The sequence below is a fragment of the Pieris napi genome, chromosome 1, assembly GCF_905475465.1.
Source record: "Pieris napi chromosome 1, ilPieNapi1.2, whole genome shotgun sequence".
Taxonomy (NCBI): Eukaryota; Metazoa; Arthropoda; class Insecta; order Lepidoptera; family Pieridae; genus Pieris; species Pieris napi.
The window spans coordinates 2,410,869-2,432,740 of NC_062234.1; the positions used below are offsets into that span (position 1 = coordinate 2,410,869).

At 33.2% G+C, this 21,872-nt stretch overlaps 3 protein-coding genes across 5 annotated transcripts in view; 1 reads left to right on the forward strand and 2 right to left on the reverse strand.

Moving 5' to 3' along the window:
• Window positions 1-4,568, forward strand: part of LOC125050446 (putative epidermal cell surface receptor) — a 43,253-nt gene extending 38,685 nt beyond the window's left edge. For 2 of the 3 annotated variants that reach the window (XM_047650309.1, XM_047650328.1), the window contains 4 exons: window positions 982-1,085; window positions 2,076-2,243; window positions 2,622-2,705; window positions 3,077-4,568. In XM_047650309.1, coding sequence (XP_047506265.1) covers window positions 982-1,085; window positions 2,076-2,243; window positions 2,622-2,705; window positions 3,077-3,084 — 364 coding nt within the window. In that variant the 3' untranslated portion in view covers window positions 3,085-4,568. The remainder of the gene's footprint in view (window positions 1-981; window positions 1,086-2,075; window positions 2,244-2,621; window positions 2,706-3,076) is intronic. The other variant, XM_047650318.1, reaches the window with a different exon arrangement.
• Window positions 4,569-6,862: 2,294 nt separating this feature from the next.
• LOC125060280 (neuroendocrine convertase 2-like) lies at window positions 6,863-11,462 on the reverse strand. Its single transcript, XM_047665144.1, has 5 exons — window positions 11,365-11,462; window positions 10,414-10,571; window positions 9,245-9,409; window positions 8,543-8,660; window positions 6,863-7,829 (listed from the first exon to the last, which is right to left on the reverse strand). Exons 2-5 carry the CDS (start codon window positions 10,551-10,553, stop codon window positions 7,656-7,658), a joined length of 597 nt encoding a protein of 198 aa, XP_047521100.1. The 5' UTR covers window positions 10,554-10,571; window positions 11,365-11,462; the 3' UTR covers window positions 6,863-7,655.
• A 1,531-nt stretch (window positions 11,463-12,993) lies between these two features.
• The window catches only part of LOC125059948 (neuroendocrine convertase 2), a 56,428-nt gene continuing 47,549 nt past the window's right edge, over window positions 12,994-21,872 (reverse strand). The window contains exons 8-14 of the mRNA XM_047664703.1: window positions 20,606-20,718; window positions 19,822-20,022; window positions 18,240-18,315; window positions 17,315-17,472; window positions 15,380-15,544; window positions 14,627-14,744; window positions 12,994-13,962 (exon numbers count right to left, since the gene is read on the reverse strand). Of these exons, the coding sequence (XP_047520659.1) occupies window positions 13,789-13,962; window positions 14,627-14,744; window positions 15,380-15,544; window positions 17,315-17,472; window positions 18,240-18,315; window positions 19,822-20,022; window positions 20,606-20,718 (1,005 nt within the window). The 3' untranslated portion in view covers window positions 12,994-13,788. The remainder of the gene's footprint in view (window positions 13,963-14,626; window positions 14,745-15,379; window positions 15,545-17,314; window positions 17,473-18,239; window positions 18,316-19,821; window positions 20,023-20,605; window positions 20,719-21,872) is intronic.

Below are 21,872 nucleotides of genomic sequence, written 5' to 3' on the forward strand. Positions count from 1 at the left end.
CAATCACGTCTTTAGCTGTCGCGCCTGGTTTAATTTTCTTAAAAATTTCAAGCAGCTGCTCATACGCATTTGCCCTTTTCACTTTATTAATTATGTTTGCATTTGAGCTGTCCCATATCTCAGGTAGTGCTTCTAATACAAGTATAAATTCTTTCAAGTGTTTTTGGTCGTTTGTTTGAAGTGCGGCGGGCGCCGACTCAATATGCGCGTCCTCTTCCATCGCTGGCAGAATTAAATTAATTGTGACGCGATAAATATCGACCAGAGACTAGACGCTCGATATTTATCGACGATAATTGATACGGATCGTGGATTTTTAGATTTCTAGAAATCCAGCGATCCGTATCACGTATCGTGATACGCCTGTACTACACATCGTGATTCTGGATCACGATCCAAATATCACGATAAATATCGAGCGTGTAGCATTCGCCTTTAGGCTTATCACTTTTAACAAATTTACTATAGGTAAAAGTTTTCTACTTTATGAAAAAATATGACAAAAATTAGATATAGCTCAAATTGTTTATCATTTACCTAAACACTACTGGCTAGCGCACGTAAGAACGAGTCTTAGTCTGATAAGAACGACATAAGTAGCCAGTGGATTAATTTTTATAGACTATGTAAGAAATTATATATCTAACAAAATCAAAAATCGCTAAAATCATTGGCACCTTATATATGCCAGTACATGTAATAATAATAGCCTTTTTTTCTGCTACTTTTATAATTAAAAACATTTATGTTCTATCGTCTCATTCTTTTTAAATATCTGTGTGCCCTTTTTTTGGCAAAGGCCTCCACCAAATTCTGCTTTTCCTGTCTGCACTATGCCACCTGATGTTTTCTTAATTTGATCTATTCATCTTCTAAATTGTCTTCCTCTTTTGCAACAGCAACAGTTTAGTACTTTTTGCTGCACTTTTCTGTTTCTCTTGCCTAATGCCACTACATTAATCGATTTTAAATATATTTCAGGTGTCGTGTATGGCTTGAACTATTTTTAACAAATGGAAAAGTTAAAACCAGCAATGTCCTGGAAATCAACACAAAATCATTAGATTCACCTGAACCAGTCGACAGTAAGTATTTTTTTGCAATACATACAGCTATTAAGAATGACCCAAAACTGTTACTGTATCGGGTAGTACTACTTTAGTAACTGACATAGACATATAGCGATGTCGTTAAATTTAAAAGTTCTAAATTCTAATATTAAGTACAAAATCTTTGATCTGTGACGAGTAATAAACCTTGCTACTAGTGTTGTCCAAAAAATGGTCGGCAGAGACGTGGTATAGAATTCAGTAGTATCCTTCTGTGGGGAAGTAATGCTACAGAAGGAGACAGCAGAACGAGAGAGGGAGCGCTTTTAGTCGAAGCCTAGGGTAAGAAGACACGGAGTAAATAGGAGGATCCCGTTAGAATTCAAGAGCGACCCCGGAGCCTGTGGGAACTACTCGAGGTGGATTTAGTGGGTATTGCTCACCCAGTCTCTGAATAGCAGGGATTCTGGTGTGAGTTGAGTCACACATATCCCTGCAACTTTTGGGGGATGCGCAAAAAAAGTTTACAAAAATCGTTAGGAGTGTTTCACAATCATCTTCATCAGTGAGAAAAACACGCAATTTTAGGCTTTTCTTTTACAAATATATCGGAAGGTTCTGTTACCAAAACATCAATCTTAAATTGAAGGGTTTAAATTTACAAACAACAAAATCCAAATCAAACGAAGAGCGGGCGAAAAGAACAGGCAAGAAACTCCCCACTTCTCTTTTTAATTGCCACTTGTAGCAAAAGTAAAGTAAAGTAAAAGTAAAAAATCATTTAATCATGTAGGTAACATAATGTACACTTATGACTTGTCAGTAAAGAAATACACATTAATGTTTCTAATTTTACATTTACTGCAAGTTCTCAAATCAAGGGCGTAGAACGGGAGAGAAGAACTGGCAATAAACTCTCCGCCACTCTTTTTAATCGCCAAATTTTTGTTTATAAAATGTTTGTAAGGAGCTGCAACCATTACACCATGTCCCATGTGACATTGTACCTTGTACCTTAAATTCCAGATGAAATAGAAGCATCATCTATAGCGGGGAGCCGGAATGCCCCGCGCGGCGATTACTACGGCGCGTTAGTGATAGTAGGCGTCATTGCGGCCCTTGGAGCTCTATCTTCTGTGCTTCTACTGCTTGTGGTCATACGCAGACATCGACCGCACTCAGTGCCTATAACGCGTGAGTATATATGTTTTTTATATATTAATTATTATCTATGTTTATGTAATAGGAGGCAAACGGGCAGGAGGCTCATCTGATGTTAAGTGGCGCAGAAGGCTCGCAAGTGCGTTGCCGGCCTTTTATGAATTGACACGCTCTTTTCTTGAAATACCATAGATAATTCTAGCCCATCTGTGAATGTTAAATTTTAAGGTGGATAACGATTTAATGCAGCGCCATCTAGTTTGCATAGAAATTTCTTGAAAATGTTTAAGATTGCAATTTAAGAAGAAACTTTCCATGGAGAATTCTAATATATATTTTATGTGGCGGGTAATCCGACTGAGGGTTAAAATATAAAATGTTTGGAATTGCATTGACTAGATGTCTTTTCAGCTTTGCCAACAGCACCCCGCGAGTCTTCACTCCCTCCTTACGACAATCCTGCCTACAAACTCGAGTTGCAGCAGGAAACTATGGGTAAATAATAATTTTACCAGTAAATTTACAGTTACTAGTAGATTATAGAACTCGTGAACAACTCCATACTGTTGTACCGCCACCGAACTTAACTCATGTCAAAAAATTTTTTTTATTTAATCACCTTCCCAGAAGTAACAGATCACTGTCGTATAATGCTTTCTGGGATGTTGATTAGATTTTTAATTTAGATTAGTTTTTAGAAAATAAGTTTTGAGAACAATTATAAATATCTGAACTGCTTATATTATTATGATAATTGACATGCCGCTTTTTATATAGCTGATTGTGTGGTTTTATTTATACTTAATTTGAATGTAACTATACAAATAAACGATTTATTATTATTAAATATATATATATTTTCACAGACCTCTGACAGTTAAGTTCCCGTGAGCACAGCAATGGGCTCAACGGGTTTTCGGAAAGGGCCATTGATGTCGGACCGAATGGCCGATCCTATAATGAAGCGGGACTATAAACATGTATGAACCAGACTAAAGATGGACATTTCTTCGTTGCTATGACAACCAGCTTGTCACTACGTCTCCATAGCAATCGGATGACATTTGAAGCTGGTTAAATAAAAACCAGTAAGATCTGTGGTTAAGTGGGTGATGGGTTATATCCAAAGTTCCAGAATTGGACAAATTTGTAAAGCTGATCAATTTCTATAGAAAAATCTGTGTAGTTAATAAATATTTATATTAGTAGATCCTAAGGACCTTTCACTATTTTTTAAGTGAAAACTTTTTTAGCAACGTGGTGATTTGAAAGTCGATGAAACGAAAAAGCGACATATAAAGACACAAAAATTCATAAGATTTAACGTGGGAGAAAATGAGATAGGAAGCATTATACAGTGTAAACTTTAAATTAGTATTTGATAATTTTCTGAATTAAAAAAAACATAGAGGTGCAAAAAAATTAAGTAAGAGATTAATTTAATTCAGTTATAAAATTCGATGAAATTTGTCAATTTTATTTACATTCATTAATTATAAAAACTCTTTGAAGTGAAAACTTCTTAGTATATCAATTTAAACTTATGAATCTATGTGACTCTCTTTTTATTTTCGCTTTTTCGTTTCATGGAGTTTCAAACTTTAATTATTTTAGTTTTTATCAAAATAGAAGATTGATATTAAGTTAAAACTTAAAATAAAAAATTAATTTAAAGAAAAGTATAATACTACATTTAGATAGTGAAAAAAAGTCTTATTTACATATTTCATTTTATAATTATAAAAACTTTTTAATCATATCATCAAAATTAATAATTGATATTAAACTTAAACATAAAAATTACTAAACGGGTACTGAATTTCGTACCTTAGCTGCATACTTATTCTGTTATGATAATTGGAGATAATTTAATAAAAGACTCTGAGTACAATCGCCATAATGCGCTCTTACTTTGGATATTAACCCGGGCATAAATTTGTATATATAAACTATGTGAACAACGAATTGTATGTTATTATTGTAATATAGCTTGTATTTGTAATGTTATTATTTTCAAAATAAGTGCCTCTTAATAATATATAATTGTAAATAGTGTTATATAATAAGGAAATTTGCTAAAATGTATTAATGTTTATTATAGTTGAAATCCTAAAACATAGAAAGTACTTTCTTGAATAGGAATTAGAGGAATCAGTTTTTAGAATGCTGTCGTAATGAATTCCTTCATTTAATTAATTACACCTAAAAGTGATATTTTTCAATAATTTTAATCATAATAAACCAAAATTGCATTCAGTTTTAAACATGTTACCCCATATATCATGTAATTAAATATCGCTTTAATTGTTACAGCCACTTTGTTACATTAATAAGCAATAAATTTATTTATATCGAAAACTGTGTACTTATTATATTTTTATAGACTCCCAATTTTATAAATCTATTAAATGTCCAAAAGACGTCTTTATTTAATTTAACCAACGAAAAACTTTCTAGTATTCTATTATACCGACCCTGATTGGTTTTTAATAATTGAAAACAGATGGCGCTGATAAGTGTCAAGTTAGCTTATGCTAACTGCTTTGGGTGTGGAGAGGCGGAGGCAACCGCCGCATCTCATGGGAGGCGGGAAGTGGATAAGGCTCTGCTGTTACCTCATTCTGCCTAAGGCGACTGTTGGTGGCGCCATGGGATTTTTGTATGCACAATCACGAGTCCTACATAACTCCCTCGCACAAGCAGCCGTGTCAAGGCGCAATGCATTGCCCCAAGTGAATAAAAACGACGGGTTGCACTCCGGGAGTGCCGGCAGAAGTGAAAACTTGAATATTAACGTTGAGCATTTTTGATATTTTGGAATGGTTTGGGAATAATTTTGCACGAATTGCTTTAATTATCAGTATGGCGCTTCTAAACGGGCCATGTTTTGCTGCAAATGTTAAATGCGTCATTATAAAAGTACTATCATATATGTGGTAGAATACAATATTTATTTTACCATATTTTTCAGCATGCAAATTTTATCCCGGAAGTCGTAGGTTCGATCCCCGGCTGTGCCAATGGACTTTTTTGCAATGTGCGCATTTAACATTTGATCGAACGGTGAAGGAAAACATCGTGAGGAAACCGGCTTGCCTTAAAGCCAAAAAGTCGGCGTGTGTTAGGCACAGGAGGCTAATCACCTACTTGCCTATTAGATTGACAAATGATCTTAAAAAATATACAGAAATCTGAGGCCCAGACCTAAAAAGGTTGTCGTGTCACTGGTTTATTTCATTATTTTTCTTGTCGTGCGTCACCAAGTTTTAGGGAGCGTTCAAGTATTACGTAACAAATTTTGGTGGGGGGGGGGTCCTTTGTAAAACGTTACAATGCGGGGCGGGGATTACTATACTTGGGTATAGAAAAACGTTACGGCGCGTGACATGGGGGGGGGGTCAATAACCTCCAGAAATTGCGTGACGTAATACTTGAACGCTCCCTTAGTCAAGAAATGGAGTTTACCAATTAGTATCAAACTGAAAATGCTGTCGTGTCGTCTTTCGTTATGTATTATCACTCCAAGTCTTTTATATATCAGTAGAACCTCTATAAGTCGAACATCAAGGGAGACGCCAATAAATTCGAGTTATAGAGTTTTCAACTTATGGAGGATTTCGACTTAGGCGGATTTTGATTCGACATAAAGAGTTTGAAAAATTGAACACCTGACCCAAAGCAAGCAAACACGTGTTTCCATGAGTCATAAATTTATTATTGTATACTCCTAAAATGTTTTCTAAGAAACAATAGTGTACTCACATTGTCGGCAAGTTCTTAAAGTCGGTAACTTATTTTTGTTCGAACAATAGAGATAATAAATTCCAAATGATCAAGTTGTAAAGGTTGTAAAATAAAACGTTCCTATGTTCGAGATACAGAGGTCAAATTTAATTTTTCGAGTTATAGAGTAAAAATATGTACCAAAATGGCTTGGAGGGACTCGGTGATTATTTCGATTAACAGAGGGTCAAGATTTCAAGTAATGGAGGTTTTGGTGTTTTAAGGGAAGGGAACAAAACATTTTTTCGAGATTTTGAGGTTTTTGACTTATCGAGGTTCGACTTAACGAGGTTCTACTGTATTATAATCCTAAACCAATTCAATGAGAAACGCCTACGTGTTAAACCCGCCCTAAATAGGGGTTAAACAAATTGGTTGATAAGGGAAAGGATTTAATTAGAAAAACTTGTTTTAATTCAAATACAACACCAAATCACATTATATTTTCTATTAATATAGTAATACATAATATTTCTCTTTATATGCGCTTATTATACTAATTTGTATTAACTACTTTTTTGCCCAATATAAAACTTTTGTGTAGTATGGAAGCTTTTATTTTAGTAATTTAAATTTCATGCTGGGCCCAAAAGGAAGTTTTTTATTTATATTTTTAACTATAATATTTAGTAGATCTTATACAAGAAACTCCAAATACACTTCTTATAGCTGGGTTTAAAGAAGTGTATTTGAATTTAGGTGCGTTATATGTTTTGTCTTGAGTCAAAATACAATCAAAACCGTTTACGACGACATCGTTTAGAACAACATACCGGTTATATTGACCAAAATCAAAGGTCCCGGCTGAATTCTATTGCATTCGGTTCTTAATAACAACGTCATCGGCTGTTACGACTATCGGTTTTTACGACCAAATATGAGTAGTCCCTTCGATGTCGTTATAACAGTTGACTGTAGTTATAAAACAATAGATTTATGCATAACAGATTCTATATTTTTGTTTATTAAAGATTGGATATATCATAGTGTGATATGTTATTTAGTTTTTTAATATGAATGAAATATATTATAGAGAAAAAGGTCATTTACGAAGCTATCTTCAATCAATATAATGCTAAATAGTTGTAATACTGATATTGTTTTCCTTGTGTTTGCCTTGTGAGGTGAAATCAAAACTTTGTATGACTAGATCGATTGTAATAAACCCGTATGAATTACAACTACTATTTTGAATCGATATTTATAATGTTTAGCTTTTCACAATTGCGTGAATAAAAATATTTTTTTTTATATCTTAAAATATAAAATTATTAAAGCATGAAAACTTTCATAAATAAGGACAATAAGTACAAGTTTTGGCATGTATTCTAAATTCGAAACTTAAATAATTACCTAACTAAAGAGTCGTTAAGATAAACTTTTGAATGAAAGACGTTTGCGGAACAATTCTCTCTTTTGCTCTAGCACGTGACAAGACAAGATTTTAAGTTTCTTCGTTACTATAAAGAAAATAAAGCGTATCAAAATATACAGGTAATGCTGAATTCTTCATTCACCAACTTGATTTTTACTTGACGATTTAAACATAGAAACAAATTAAGCATTTATTTCCTCTTCACAATGGCTATGTATTTGAATATCAAACAAATTGGCCCCATTTTTCTCACGTGCTAGCTAAAAGGAATGCTTAAGAAAAATTGCTTATTTTGTATGTGCGTTGTCTTCGTGTGCTTTCTTGACGACAGCTAGCTTGGAATTTGGGTCTTGGGGCTGTAACTGGGCGTAGGGCGGCGCCTTGGATCCGTGAAGAACTAAAGACCAACCCCGAAGCCAACCTGATGCTGAACTGGGTCCTGAACCACCGTTGAAACGAGCCTTTAAAAGATAGATATTGAGTTAAAATCTTGCTTTTTGTTATGAACGCCATATTAACAATACATTAAATGCTTTCTCACTTTTCAATAAAAGCGATACAATTGTGATAAAGACAACCATTCAATAGCTCATTAAGAGTTATTATTAGGAAAAAGTTAAATTTCATCAAGACAAGAGTTCGGTGTTGTTGCAGATATATGTTAAATGAAACAGTTTGTTTGAAGCTGGGTAACAACTGACTTTAATGGTTTAAAATATGAGCTTATAACTAACATAAAATTAGGAGTAGTGGGGTTGCGACGCTAACAAAAACTAACTTGGCTTATAAATCTAAGTTATACGTCAATACAAGTGTATTCGACCTTTAAGACATTATCGGAAACGAGAATGTTAAATTACAAATAAAGGAAAAAACTAAATAGCTCATATTGGCTTCAAGTGGGCGATGATTGCTAACATTTGGTTCACGCTTCTAATTATTTACTAAAATAGATATGTATATATAACTTAACTAATGCTAGGTTACATAACTCAAGTTTAAAGTTTCTAAAAGTTTTTTTTTTAATTTAGATTGCTGCACTGTTGCAGTCAGTACAATTATTTTTTTATCAAAATTAATATCCGTAAACCGGTGCAGCAATGTATTCAAATCTCGCATGAATTGTATTGAATAATATGTCCTTTAACACAGAAATATATTTATATACATTTACCTCTAAAGTCCAAGTGCCTTGTGGATATTCTCCCCAGGTGTGTGTCGTCATGAAAGGCCACTTGACGAAACCATCTCGCATGTCATCGTCATTTGATCGCCTGCTTAGTATCATTGATCTGAGAACATGAGAAAAAGATTACAGATTTGTGTCATATAATTTTCGGGCTGATCAATTTTAAAGAAAGCATTGCACAGCATTTACCAATAGGGTGGCAGGGCTGGCAAAATGCCCCGACCCAAGAGGGCCTCTGCCCAAGAGATATTATGTTCTTTGGATAAATGTGAAGTCTCCAATACGCATTGGGCTAGCGTGGGGATTACAGACCATTCCATCTCGCCTAAGATAGGAGGCCTATGGCCATTAGTGGGACACATACAACGTGTAATTGAGTACGCTGAAAATCTCGAAGTTTATTAAAATTAATCTGAGTACAACGTGACGATTTTTACTGATAAACCACAAAAGAATTGCCACGAAAGAAGATTTGCCACGGGCCCCAGTATACGGTATATAGTATACGGTATAGTTACGCCACCTATCTAATGCGCTGATTTGCTGGTAATTCTTTTTTTTTCTGCTTTACAAAAATTAACTCCATCGTACATCGAGCACGAAAACTTTAATGGTATTATATACACACTTAAACCAGCCCAAGCACTCATAATCTACATTTTCTCTGACATTAAACCTAGAGTGTACCTAGTTCCCATTGGACTTGTTAAGAAGAATTCGAGGTCACCACGTCGCGAAGCATTAGCACTAACGACCGCCTGAACGTGTTCCAAGTATCGCACTTCACTTGCCGACTCGGAACACGCCGTGGTCTCGATGCGAAGGGTCACACTGCCATCTGTTGGTATTTCACTGAAACAATATTAAATACAGGAGTAATATTAATGAGGTGAGAACTTTAAGATGTTGTCATTGGAGAATTCAACCTTAAAGTACGTTAAAGTATATCAATTTAAATTTACGTCTTTATTTATTTACAATCAGAATTTACAATTTTCTTAACCTACAAAGTAATAATAAAAATTATTAAAAAGAAAATCAAAACAAATTTAGAAAGTTTGGTCCCTGTGGCAGTGTACCTTTAACACTGGCAGCATTTCCTCGCTGTATTGCGATACTTATTCGTTGAGCCAGGAAAGTGCCAGCTCTAGGTTCACCGGTACTATCTACTAGGCCCCAACTTAAACCTTTAATAAGCGCCTGTGCACTTGAACCCCACGAACCAAGAGTCTCTACTTCAAAGGGAACAAAATCAAAGTTGAAGAAAAGACTCTTATATTTGTGCCGTGTATTATTTTCTGCCTGCTCTGCGGCCGCCCTAGTTTAATTTCAATTAATTCAATTTTTATATTAAAAGGCACAAATCCAAATGAGCATTAAAGGGCTTTAATCTAATTAGATACTCGCAAAGATTAGCTACTTGTTAGATATACATATATATACTTCGAATTCATCGCGATTATAACGGACTAAACAGTACTTATCCGGAGCTGAATTTGGTAGTGGGCTGATCAATTTTAAAAAAAGCATGGCAAAGAAGCTATCTCATAGCTAATCCGTAGTTTTGCTGGTATTTTTTTCTGCTTAACAATAATTGCTAGTATTATGATTGTATTTTTATTTTATTTTATATATACTTTTACCAGAATAGACAATAGTCATATATTTCATAAAAGAGCTTGTAACATATACCGTAGATATAGTATTATGTATGATGTGGTAAACTTCAATAAATAATTATAATAATATTATAGAGAGAAGAACTCAAAATCTTAAGGATCCATTTCCATGTTCCACTATATTAATATGCCTCCTCGAGGAGAAGGCTAGTGAACGTATTTTCTTAAATTACTTACGTATGCGTTTTAACAGAGCCAGCTTCGCAATGATACCGAGGGGGCACAGATCGCCAGTTCGCCGCTAAAGCCGTCATGGCACCTGCGTCGAGCACTCCAAAACCAAACAGATGGTTGAACTCTAGCCCCACGCCGTTCATTGTCCAATGAAAACGACCCTTTAATTAATAATCTTTATGATAAGTTTTTACACACATTTCTATTTGCCTATAAAATAGGACCAACACCACAGCACTCCTATTAATGTGAAATACAAGTAATTTTATTCACCGGTTTTGTTAGGCCTGTGACTATATATTTAATTATTATATCTTATCCCGAGAAAACGAACACTGGCTACGGATCTTTAAATATGGGTCGGTCATAAACAAATCCCGTATGAAAAAAAAAAGTAGTTTTTTTTTTTTGTTTAAATCTGCATTAAATAAGAATAAAGATAAAATAATCATGGTAAAAATATTATCAGGGATAATAGAGAGAGAGAAAGCCCTAATTTGTACTTATAACTAGATATTTTAAATATTAACTGTCCACGGAATAGACAACAAAATCAACAGAAAAGATAAAATGTGTATTTTGGCTAAATAAAACTAAACTAAAAATGATATATTTCTTAGAACCATAATGATCTATGTTGTACTATTCTGTTTCACATTAAAAATGACATAAAAAAATAAACCCTCTAGTTTAAAAAAATTATTATTATATATTGTATACCATTCAATGTTACCATGAAAATCCGTAACTAATTAAAATTATAAGTTTTTATATCGTGTATTTGATCAATCTAATTCATCATGAAACTTGAGTTTGAAAGACATTAACAGAGCTATACGTGTCTCAACATATTATAAAACAATACTGCATCTAACTTTTTTGGATAGGGCGGTAAATAAATTTAATAAACTTCCTGTCAGTTTGATCAACGGATAAATAATAAATGTGATTTACCTTTGCGTCATACAATGAGTTCCTTTTAGACGTCAATACCGTTAGATGTTGAATGTCACGCCATGTGAGGTTCGCGCTGAAAAAACGAGTAGGTATAATATTTCATAACAGAAAATGGGAATTTCCTTTATATATTATAAGTTACCTCATTCTGCCTAAGGCGACTGTTGGTGGCGCCATGGGATTTTTGTATGCACAATCACGAGTCCTACATAACTTCCTCGCACAAGCAGCCGTGTCAAGGCGCAATGCATTGCCCCAAGTGAATAAAAACGACGGGTTGCACTCCGGGAGTGCCGGCAGAAGTGAAAACTTGAATATTAACGTTGAGCATTTTTGATATTTTGGAATGGTTTGGGAATAATTTTGCACGAATTGCTTTAATTATCAGTATGGCGCTTCTAAACGGGCCATGTTTTGCTGCAAATGTTAAATGCGCCATTATAAAAGTACTATCATATATGTGGTAGAATACAATATTTATTTTTCCATATTTTTTAGCATGCAAATTTTATCCCGGAGGTCGTAGGTTCGATCCCCGGCTGTTCCAATGGACTTTTTTGCAATGTGCGCATTTAACATTTGATCGAACGGTGAAGGAAAACATCGTGAGGAAACCGGCTTGCCTTAGAGCCCAAAAGTCGGCGTGTGTTAGGCACAGGAGGCTGATCACCTACTTGCCTATTAGATTGACAAATGATCATAAAACAGATACATAAATCTGAGGCCAAGATCTAGAAAGGTTGTCGTGTCACTGCTTTATTTTATTATTTTTCTTGTCGTGCGTCACCACGTTTTAGGGAGCGTTCAAGTATTACGTAACAAATTTTGGGGGGGGGGGTCCTTTTGTAAAACGTTACGATGCGGGGCGGGGATTACTATACTTGGGTATAGAAAAACGTTACGGCGCTTGACATGGGGGGGGGGTCAATAACCTCCAGAAATTGCGTGACGTAATAGTTGAACGCTCCCTTAGTCAAGAAATGGGGTTTACCAATTAGTATCAAACTGAAAATGCTCTCGTGTCCATCGTTCGTTATGTATTCTAATATATATTATTATAATCCTAAACCAATTCAATGAGAAACGCCTACGTGTTAAACCCGCGCTAAATGCTTAGGGGTTAAACAAATTGGTTGATAAGGGAAAGGATTTAATTAGAAAAACTTGTTTTAATTCAAATACAACACCAAATCACATTATATTTTCTATTAATATAGTAATACATAATATTTCTCTTTATATGCGCTTATTCTACTAATTTGTATTAACTACTTTTTTGCCCAATATAAAACCTTTGTTTTGTTAGTATGGAAGCTTTTATTTTAGTAATTTAAATTTCATGCTGGGCCCAAAAGGAAGTTTTTTTATTTATATTTTTAACTATAATATTTTAGTACATCTTATACAAGAAACTCCAAATACACTTCTTATAGCTGGGTTTAAAGAAGTATATTTGAATTTAGGTGCGTATATGTTTTGTCTTGAGTCAAAATACAGTCAAAACCGTTTACGACGACATCGTTTAGGATATACCGGTTATATTGACCAAAATCAAAGGTCCCGGCTGAATTCTATTGTATTAGGTTCTTAATAACGTCATCGGCTGTTACGACTATCGGTTTTTACGACCAAATATGAGTAGTCCCTTCGATGTCGTTATAACAGTTGACTGTAGTTATAAAACAAAAGATTTATGCATAACAGATTCTATATTTTTGTTTATTAAAGATTGGATATATCATAGTGTGATATGTTATTTAGTTTTTTAATATGAATGAAATATATAATAGAGAAAAAGGTCATTTACGAAGCTATCTTCAATCAATATAATGCTAAATAGTTGTAATACTGATATTGTTTTCCTTGTGTTTGCCTTGTGAGGTGAAATCAAAATTGCTTTGTATCACTAGATCGATTGTAATAAACCCGTATGAATTACAAATACTATATTGAAATGATATTTGTAATGTTTAGCTTTTCACAAATGCGTGAATAAAAATATTTTTTTTATATCTTAAAATATAAAATTATTAAAGCATGAAAACTTTCATAAATAAGGACAATAAGTACAAGTTTTGGCATGTATTCTAAATTCGAAACTTAAATAATTACGTAACTAAAGAGTCGTTAAGATAAACTTTTGAATGAAAGACGTTTGCGGTACAATTCTCTCTTTTGCTCTAGCACGTGACAAGACAAGATTTTAGGTTTCTTCGTTACTATAAAGAAAATAAAGCGTATCAAAATATACAGGTAATGCTGAATTCTTCATTCACCAACTTGATTTTTACTAGACGATTTAAAAATATAAACAAATTAAGCATTTATTTCCTCTTCACAATGGCTAAGTATTTGAATATCAAACAAATTGGCCCCATTTTTCTCACGTGCTAGCTAAAAGGAATGCTTAAGAAAAATTGCTTATTTTGTATGTGCGTTGTCTTCGTGTGCTTTCTTGACGACAGCTAGCTTGGAATATGGGTCTTGGGGCTGTAGCTGGGCGTAGGGCGGCGCCTTGGATCCGTGAAGAACTAAAGACCAACCCCGAAGCCAACCTGATGCTGAACTGGGTCCTGAACCACCGTTGAATCGAGCCTTTAAAAGATAGATATTATACAGTTTATATATATTTATAGTTATTGTATTATAATTACAAGACAACATTTAATAGTCAAAAATCATTTATTCACATAGGTATGTATGTACACTTATGAACGTCAAAAAAGTAATTAAAAAAATGCTTCTAATTTTACATTTACTACCAGTTCTCAAATCAAGGACGTAGAATGAAAGAGAAAAGAACGGGCATTAAACTCTCCGCCACTCTTTTTAATCGCCAAGTCTTTTGTTTCACACAAAGCTTGTAAGGAGCTGCAACCATTACACCATGTTCCACATGACATCTTAAGTAATCAATAATAGTAAAATAAATTAAAAACGAAGATCCTCTATCAGCAGGAGGCATGGTGAAATAGGAGCACGCACTTCATTCTCGTGGGAACAACACGCAAATAAATATTCGTAGTTATTTAAGACTTATTAATTGAATTATTTTTTTTATTTTATCAAAATAAGTTTAATATTTCTAAGTGTTTTTTTAATTTAGATCTCTGCACTGTTGCCACCACAATGGCTTTTTATCAAAATTGAATATCGGTAAAGATCGGTGCAGCGATGAATTCAAATCACACGAAGAACAGTCATGCACTAAACAACGACAAGATAATGTCATTTTACACAGAAATACGAATATACTTACTTCTAAAGTCCAAGTGCCTTGTGGATACTCTCCCCAGGTGTGTGTCGTCATGAAAGGCCACTTGACGAAACCATCTCGCATGTCATCGTCATTTGAACGCCTGCTTAGTATCATTGATCTGTGAACATGAGAAAAAGATTACAGATTTGTGTCTTATCATTTTCGGGTTGATCAATTTTAAAGAAAGCATTGCAAAGCTTTGCATAAAAAGCCAGTGGCGTAACGATAGGGTGGCAGGGCTGGCAGACGGGCCCCCAACCCAAGAGGGTCCTAGAGATATTATGTTCTATGGATGAATGTGAAGTCTCCAATACGTATTGGGTAGCGTGGGGACTACAGACCATTCCCTCTCGCCTAAGAGAATGTAAACTTGTAATTGAGTACGCTGAAAATCTCGAAGTTAATTAAAATTAAACTGAGTACAACGCGACGATTTTTACTGATAAACCACAAAAGAATTGCCACGAAAGAAGATTAGCAACGGGCCCCAGAAACCATAGCTACGCCACCTATCTAATGGGTTGATATGCTGGTAATTCTTTTTTTTCTGCTTCACAAAAATTGCTAGTATTTTTATTTTTGATGCAATAAATTAATAGGAAAATATTGTCATGCATACAAAAGTTAACTCCATGAGTGTACGATGTAAGCATCGTACACGAAAACTTTCATATAGGTCGTATTATATACACGCTTAAACGAGCCCAAGCACTCATAATCTACATTTTCTGTGACATTAAACCTAGAGTGTACCTAGTTCCCATTGGACTTGTTAAGAAGAATTCGAGGTCACCACGTCGCGAAGCATTAGCACTAACGACCGCCTGAACGTGTTCCAAGTATCGTACTTCACTAGCCGACTCGGAACACGCCGTGGTCTCGATGCGTAGGGTCACACTGCCATCTGTCGGTATTTCACTGAAACAATATTAAATACAGGAGTAATATTAATGAGGTGAGAACTTTAAGATGTTGTCATTGGAGTATCCAACCTTAAAGTACGTTAAAGTATATCGATTTCAATTTACGTCTTTATTTATTTACAATCATGTTTACTATTTTCTTAACCTACAAAGTAATAATAAAAATTATTATAAAGAAAATCAAAACAAATTTAAAAAGTTTCCTTTTTCCTCGCTGTATTGGATACTTATTCGATGAGCCAGGAAAGTGCCAGCTCTGGGGTCACCGGTACGATCTACTAATAGTATAAGATCCCGATATACAACGACCTTCACCGAGATGCTTATTTAATGAAACGTGTTTTATATTTAATTTAATATGTCCATAAATATAATCCATATGGGTTGCCTAGCAAATTTCAGTCCAGAGTATTTTAGTATATATTTTTTTAAATATTTCACCGGTATGATTATTAGATAAATTCTATACCAATCGAAAGTATGAAGCCCATAGAATATGCAAACGTTAGGTTGTTTTTAATCAATTAATTATTTATGTGTATATTTTTTATGTGACACTAAAGTATATATACATCTGTAGTAAAAAAGAAAGTTATAGTGATACATATATAATACTACCCTGATTAAAAATATAGATTGAAAAAAATTAAAATAATTTTTTTTTTTAAATATTAATTAAACATACTCTGGACTGAAATTTGCTAGGCAACCCATATGGATTATATTTATGGACATATTAAATTAAATATAAAACACGTTTCATTAAATAAGCATCTTGGTGAAGGTCGTTGTATATCGGGATCTTAGACCATAAGCCACAACTTTTAAACCTTTAATAAGCGCCTGTGCACTTGAACCCCACAACCCAAGAGTCTCGACTCCAAAGGGAACAAAATCAAAGTTGAAGATTAGAAGATTAGAAGACTCTTATATTTGTGCCGTTTATTATTTTCTGCCTGATTTGTGGCCGTCCCAGTTTAATTTCAATTAATTCATTATTTATTTTATTTTTATATTAAAAAGCACAAATCCAAATGAGGTTTAAAGGGCTTTAATCTTATTAGATACTCGCAAAGATTAGCTACTTGTTAGATATAGGTCTATATACTTCGAATTCATCGTGATTGTAACGGATTAAACAGTAATTATCCGGACCTGGATATATTTGGTACTGGGCTGATCAATTTTAAAGAAAGCATTGCAAGGAAGCTATCTCATACCTAATCCATAGTTTTGCTGGTATTTTTTTCTGCTTAACAAATATTGCTAACAATTTCATTGTATTTTTTTATATATATATACTTTTACCAGAATTGTCATATATTTTAGATAAAAGAGCTTGTAACATATATCGTAGATATAGTATTATGTGTGTAAACTTCAATAAATAATTATAATAATATTATAAAGAGAAGAACTCAAAATCTAAAGGATCCATTTCCACATTCCACTATCTAAGGCAAGCACTAAAGTCTAAGTGATTTTAATATTAGTTTTTATTTTATAGTATACTAGTGGACCCGACAGACGTTGTCCTGCATGATATTTCAAGCAATTAGTAAAGCAAAGTATGAAAGTACCGACTGCAGCGCCATCTGGCGGGCTGATTTGTGAATCTAAACCATTCCCAGATCCCCTTGAACACACACAAATCGGTCCAGTCGTTTGAGAGAAGTTCAGTGACATACACACTCACAGAAGAATTATATATATAAAGATTAATATACCTCCTCAAGGAGAACGTATTTGCTAAGTAATAACTTACGTATGCGTTTTAACAGAGCCAGCTTCGCAATGATAGCGAGGGGGCACGGATCGCCAGTTCGCTGCTAAAGCCGTCATGGCACCTGCGTCGAGCACTCCAAAACCAAACAGATGGTTGAACTCTAGTCCCACGCCGTTCATTGTCCAATGAAAACGACCCTTTAATTAATAATTTTTATAATAAGTTTTTACACACATTTCCATTAGCCCATAAAATAGGACCACCACTACAGCACTTCTATTAATGTGAAATACAAGTAATTTTATTCACCGGTTTTGTTAGGCTATATATTTAATTATTATATGTTATCCCGAGTAAACGAACACTGGCTACGGCTGTTTAAATATGGGTCATAAATAAATCCCGTATGAAAAAAATAAAAAGTAGTTTTTTTTTTGTTTAAATCATCATTTATTAAGGATAAAAATAAAATAATCCTGGTAAAAATATTATTAGAGATCAAAGCCTTAATTTGTACTAATAACTAGATATTTTAATTATTAACTGTCCACAGAATAGACAACAAAATCAACAGAAAAGATAAAATGTGTATTTTGGCTAAATAAAACTAAACTAAAAATGATATATTTCTTAGAACCATAATGATCTATGTTGTACTATACTGTTTCACATTAAAAATGACATAAAAAAATAAACCCTCTAGTTTAAAAAAAATATTATTATAAATTGTATATATACAATGTTACCATGAAAATCCGTAAATAATTTCAATTATAAGTTTTTATATTGTGTATTTGATCACTCTAATTCATCATGAAACCTGAGTTTGTAAGACATATACAGCTATACGTGTCTCACCATATTATAAAATAATACTGCTTCTAACTTTTTGGGTAGGGCGGTAAATAAATTTAATAAACTTCCTGTCAGTTTGATCAACGGATAAATAATAAATGTGATTTACCTTTGCGTCATACAATGAGTTCCTTTTAGACGTCAATACCGTTAGATGTTGAATGTCACGCCATGTGAGGTTCGCGCTGAAAAAACGAGTAGGTATAATATTCCATAACAAAAAAGGGAATTTCCTTTATATTCAAGTACGTACAATAATTATTTTGATAAGCATTTTTCATAAATATTGCTTTTTTTATGTATTTATGTTATTTTATCGTTGAATGATGATAAATACGTATAATTTTTTTTAATATTTATGTGTTCAAAGATACTTTATTTCCCAAAGAATTCCATTCACTTAGCGAGAAAATTTTGAGTAAGTTAGTTATATACATCGTGTTATGAAATTATTTGAAAATAAACTATATAAAATAAAAATATTACTTTCTAACAATATGTAGATACAATATTTGTTACAAAAGTGCAGGTAGGTCGCATCGATGTTACAACAGGAATGTTATGTTAATATTATGTTATGAATATTGTTTATTACTTCCTTTACCTAAATATTAAAAGCGCCACAATCTCCGTTGAAACATTTTTGAGCAACGCATACCTACTGATATGATTACGTAAAACCCGCTTCGAAGCGCCAAAATGGGTCTACATCGGAAAATTTTCACTGTTCAAAGCCACCTAAGGTATATCAAATTAAACGACTTGGCTCAGTTCACTGCATTTAAAATAACCTTTATATGAAAAATATGTTAATAGCATATTTAAATGAACTTTATTTCCAAAGGAAAGTTACGTGAAAGATATTCAAATTACTTTCTATTTTATGAATACTCCGAGCCGCTATTAATAAAATTATATTTCTATTCAAAGTGGTCACTAGAGAGGTTTTCAATTAATAAATTGAAGCTTTACAAACGCTAGGACTAAAAACATTTTTAAATTAATTTGTGGAATTCATTATTTATTAGTTACAAGGAAACCTTATAACACAAAATTTATCAACGATCGACTTTATATCGACTTGGTATAACTTATTGACAAGCAAAGATTTTACTCAATATTTCGTTACTAACGAAAAGAAAGCAATCCTATATACATACTTAGATACTTTCATGTTTTCTCGATGCAGTATTCTTTAGAAAAGTCATTAATAACATGTCTTTCTCAGATTATTATGACTACAATTTAAAACAATTTTAATAGCATACGTCAGATTGCGCAAAGCGCGTAGAATTAGCTACGCTCGTCGTAGCAACTTAGCCATTAAAGATATTTCATATGTTTAAACTAATAATGAATTTGTATTAATAGCAGAGAATATGTTCTTCAAAATTAAATTTTTCCACTTATAGAGATTTTAACTATAAAACTTGGTCTACGGCTACTATTACCATCAACACAATACATATAATTTTTGCCTTATAAAATACATGTTTAGGAAATAAATATGACATTTACTTTATGAGTAGGTCTTTCAATAATAATAGAAATATATTAATAATCATTTGAATATTTTAAATATTTTCTGCAAATAGTAAGTAGTGCTATTTTATGAAGATAATAAGGAGGAACTTGAAGAATATACCTTAATACTTTTAATGTAATATGTTCTTAGTAATATACAAACTAACTTAGCGTGTAGAGCCAATGCAAAAACTCCTGCTGCTTCCGGTGCCGCGGCGGAAGTGCCTGAATGCGTGGCGGTGCACTTTCCGTACAGGTCAGTGGTCGCTACACCAGTGTTGGGGTCTCTAGCTCCGTTGCTGAAGGTACTAGCGAGGGTTGAGGAGCAAGACTCGTCGTAGTGGGCGTTCTGGCCGTCGTTGATCGCACTATTACATGTGTTTGAAATAAGTTAAAGGAACACAACATTTACACATTTAAAGAAAACACTTTTTTACCGGATTGAAGTTATGTATTATTAATAACTTATAATTATTTTACATAATATTTTTTTTTCCGACGTTTAATAATTGAGGACACCGTGAGTCATTTCTCTCTCATCTTTTAGTCGATATCAACTCCGGGGAAATAAATACAGAAAATACAACTTTTTCTACAGCTGTGATACTTTTTGACATTCAACACCTTTTGTCTTCAGTCACCGTGACCACGCACGCTGTAAAGCACGCGAAACGTCGGATTTTTTTTATTATATAAAATAATTATAAGTTTATAATAAAACATAAATTCAATCCAAAAAAAAAGGTTTTTTTTTAAATAAGTTTGAAAACAAAATTCCCTCATGTTTGGTCTTAACTATAAACATTCTTTAATTAAAAACTATTTAATTATGATTAAAAAAACACAAAACTGCTTTAATATTGAATATACACAATTTTGTATCCGCATTAATTCCTGTCTGTTTGTAAGATTTGTTTAAGCAAAAACTTTGTGGGGCATTAAAAAACATACCTATTTATAGAAACTGTCCACATTGAGGCCGCGTAACCATCACAGTTACAGTCATCATCTTCACCGCCATCACCACTTGCCCACACGTAAATATTGCCCAGCCCGTTCCGACCCTGGTAGAAATACATAAGTAATAAAATTAATATACATATAAACATTTTAGTCAAAAACAGTTTGTATTATACAATCATTACCCAACCACAGTTGCGCTAATCCTGTTGAAATAAGCTTAATGTTCGTGTAACATACTTAGTCCTTAGTTATATAATAAACTGTATTATGTACGTGAGTAAAGGTACAACAAACGGTGTGGACCGTTGAAGTTTGGTTACGAAAGAAGGAAGAAGACAGAAGAAAGAAGTCTGTGATCTAGAGCTGCTGATTGACAGCATTGTTTCTGTCTTTACTTCTTATCTTTTATAGTTCATTAAGCGGATCCAATTATAGGATTGTTTGATTTTTGATGAGATTACTTCTTTATCATTCTACAAAGCCCATGGATTATTACAATTCAAGTATATTTTTTCAAGAAATTTTAAGCGTGTAAGTTATTCTTTATTAATAGGAATTACCATCATGAGTGAATTAAATTATCAATAACATAGTCGGATAGCATCATTTAGTCAAAATTTTACTGTAAGTTCTTTCTTTCAAGATTGCTTTTAAGAACTTTGGCAGCTGACATTTAGCTCTGACAGATGATTGATATTTGTTTAGTTGAAACTAAAGTCGCTTTACGCAACTTTCGCTGATATTAACAATATTTTTAAAAAGGTTTTATGTGCCGTAATGCAAACATTTTTTGTGGTTGTAATTACCTTATGTCCTCTGGTACATTTAATACAACGTCGTATTATTGACGTCTATTAAACATACGTCAACGATAAACTGGAGTGATTTATCAAGCAGTACATAAAAGCTAATGTTGAATTTGCTATAAACGTATAAATAAAACTGAACTTATCAAAATGTTAAACATGGAATAAATCTAATATTATCCAAGAAAATTTCTATCTTAAACACATTGATACAAAGCTTAAATTATATAATAAGCTTTCAGACTTTCATTTCAGACAGGAAACTCCATCATTTTCGTTTTTCAGCTTTCATCAAACGGAAATAGCGCGTACCTAAGGCGAGAAAGCTTTTATAAGCTTTGAGCGCCAATGCAAACAGAATAAGCTATCACATTGTTTTAGAAATAAGCTCTTGCTTCTATAGTCTTATAGACTTTGCGTTTGAAATATTTTCCTATATTAATTCTAAT